At 42.9% G+C, this 2,925-nt stretch overlaps 1 protein-coding gene across 2 annotated transcripts in view; it reads left to right on the forward strand.

The window, feature by feature from the left end:
• The window catches only part of glis2 (GLIS family zinc finger 2), a 31,509-nt gene extending 29,368 nt beyond the window's left edge, over positions 1-2,141 (forward strand). For both annotated transcript variants that reach the window (XM_015391214.1, XM_015391215.1), the window contains exon 7: positions 680-2,141. In XM_015391214.1, the coding sequence (XP_015246700.1) occupies positions 680-1,422 (743 nt within the window). In that variant the 3' untranslated portion in view covers positions 1,423-2,141. The remainder of the gene's footprint in view (positions 1-679) is intronic.
• Positions 2,142-2,925: the final 784 nt, after the last annotated feature.

Raw genomic sequence — 2,925 nt, forward strand, 5'->3', positions numbered from 1 at the left:
TATATATATATATATATATATATATATATATATATATATATATAGATAGATAGCTGCATGTAAATCCCCTTGGTAAATGAAAACCTGCCTAAGCCGGTGTGAGAACATTGTCAGATCGACATACGCTTAGGTTTTTATCTAACCTAAATGAATTCTGGGTCACAATATAAACCATAGGCAATGTTTTCTATGATTTTAAAAAGGAAAAAAAAAATCTAAGTTAAACCTAAGTTAAATTCTCTCACACACATTTTTTTTATTACTAAAGTCACTTATTTTAAATGTATATTGACTAATATTGTTTTATCTATTGAGGCTTCTTCTCTTAACATCCTGGAAACTTCAATCATGTCTGACCGTTTCTGCATCCAAGAAATAACAATATAATCAAAGCTGATTTTCTTTTTTTGCTGGTTGGTACACTACTGATAAAATTCAATGTGGGAACTTGTCTTCTAGGTGGTTGTTCAAACCTAATATCACCTCCTTTTCTAGCATAGAGGATCCTGTAGCAAGTGTGATGCTTCCTTGTGATTTAATTTTTCCACACTCAGTTTTGTGGGGTTTGAACTATAATGATATTTGCCCTTAATACTAAATTTATAAAGAATGGTTTATTGAATGTATTTTTTTAGGATTGACATAGATTCTTATTGGGGTAAATCTCTCCTCCCTGCAGGTGAAAAACCCTACATTTGTCCGTATGAGGGCTGCAACAAGCGCTACTCCAACTCCAGCGACCGCTTCAAGCATACACGCACACATTATGTAGACAAGCCCTACTACTGCAAGATGGTAGGCTGCTTGAAGCGCTACACCGATCCAAGCTCACTGCGAAAACACATCAAAGCGCACGGCCACTTTGTAGCTCAGGAGCCGGGCTCCCAAGGAGGAGTGGGCTCTCTGCTGAGGGGAAGTCAGAGTGGAGGGCCTGCTGGAGTTGGCGCTAAGGATTCAGATTCGCCCTATGTCAGTGGAGCTCACATCATCATCCCAGGAGCAGCTGCTGCTCTTTTGGGGGGCCACGCCTTGCAGGGTGTCGGCGGTGCGCTTCCCTTGTCCCCTCTCAGTCCGAGACCCCTGGACCTCACCACATTAGGGAGTCCCAATTCCTCTCCAGTCAGCCTAGGAGGTACATCTATCTTGTCCTTTAACGGCTCCCCACTTGGCCTGGCCAAGGCTCCTTTACTCACCCAAGCCTTCCCTTCCTCAGCCCTTGGGCTGCCCATGGTTCCGATGTTGGGCCCCACTTCGGAGCGCAGGCATCAGAGCCACCAGGCAAAGAGAGGGCGGGGAGAGGAAACAGAGGATGAGGTGCCTGGGAGGGTCCTAAACCTCTCCACAGGTGGGTCTCATGATCCCCTGTCCTGGGTGGTCATCCCCCCAGGCGCTGTGGTGCTCAAGCCAGCTGTGGTTAACTGATACCCACACAAACACACACATTCCAGAAGAGCTCAGGGGGTTGATGCCATAGCAGGGGGTTTGGGATGTCAAAGGGGATAGGGATTGGCTAGAACAATCAGTTCCAGGCAACACATTGAAGGTAGGAGGTTGGAGAAAGAAATGTATCAAAGCAAACGCATCACCTCACAGAATTCAACGCAAGCCTCTTGTACTGTTGGGACGACTAAACCTGAGGCCCAAGATCTGTGTTCAGGAATATGTACGGTCCTGGATTTCTATCACAAGGCCTTAAGTCGAGGCTCCTTTTTGCTTTCTTGTTTTATACTTTACTCATTCTGGCTGGTTCTTTAGACAGGGACCTAAAAGCTGACAGTCAATGTTTTTACAAGATTTCCTTCTTCATCATTGAATATTTATATAACTCTACTTTGACAGAGTGCCTCCAGCTTAGTGCTGAGATACAGTGCCTTAAAAAAAGTATTCACTCACTTTGAGTTTTCCACACTTTGCCATGTGAGAACTACTTCATTGTGTTTAGCAGTGGAGACGACCACAAAGTAACCCTGAAACCAAAAGTGTAGCATCAATCTGTGTTTAATTGGTCACCTCAAAATAAGATCCTGTGTGATAAAGTACATCAGCCAAAAGACAGCTTTTCTGTGAAGGCCTCAGAGCTGCTGGAGAACATCAGTAGACATCGGGAAGACCAAGAACAGAGGTCAGGTATAAAGTTGTGAACAACCCTTTATAAGAAAAGCTAAAACATATTCATAATGCTAAAATATCCTAGTCAAAGCCTCGACTGAAAACTATAAAATAAACCATTACAATACCTAAAAATACGTTCAAAGTGTTGAGACACACAGCTAATTTTATTTGGATGTTACAGTCCAGATATTATCGATCCCCCATATAACCTCAAATAAAACAAACAGAGGTTGTTTGAAAATGACAAAATGTTAAAAGTTCGAAGCGTTTGAATACTTTTCGTACGGCACTGTATAAACACCACGCAGGAAGCACTCACTCTGACACACATGTTGTAGGAATACGTTTGAAATGTTTTGAACACACATTAGACAAACTTGCCGGACCAAAGCAAGTGAATTTATTACGTCTTATATTATTCAACAAGACATTTTTGTTAAACAGAGCGCTTAACAGTGTCACCTAGTAATAGTATTGAAACCTCAGATCTGCTGCTAATTTCTTCGCTCCTCCGGCTTGATAAAACCGAGAGAGAGCATCTTTGACAATCTGTCCCCGGCTTTGGGGAAGGTGACCAACACAGACCAGACTGGTGCACCATAATGTGCACCAGGCGGGAACACTAAAGGTGACCTAACAAACAGACAAATGGTGTTACTTCACCTTGCAATGACCAACCATCACACATTTCAAGCACTGGTGAGTCTGACTCCCCCTTTGACGGGAAATGACACAACAATCCTGGCTTATAAAAAACAGCACTGTTTTGCTCCTGGATTGTCCAGCTGCTTCACTGTAATTCAATCAACGCGA

Source organism: Cyprinodon variegatus, unplaced genomic scaffold (assembly GCF_000732505.1).
Source record: "Cyprinodon variegatus isolate N-32 unplaced genomic scaffold, C_variegatus-1.0 Scaffold529, whole genome shotgun sequence".
In the NCBI taxonomy this organism is placed as follows: Eukaryota; Metazoa; Chordata; class Actinopteri; order Cyprinodontiformes; family Cyprinodontidae; genus Cyprinodon; species Cyprinodon variegatus.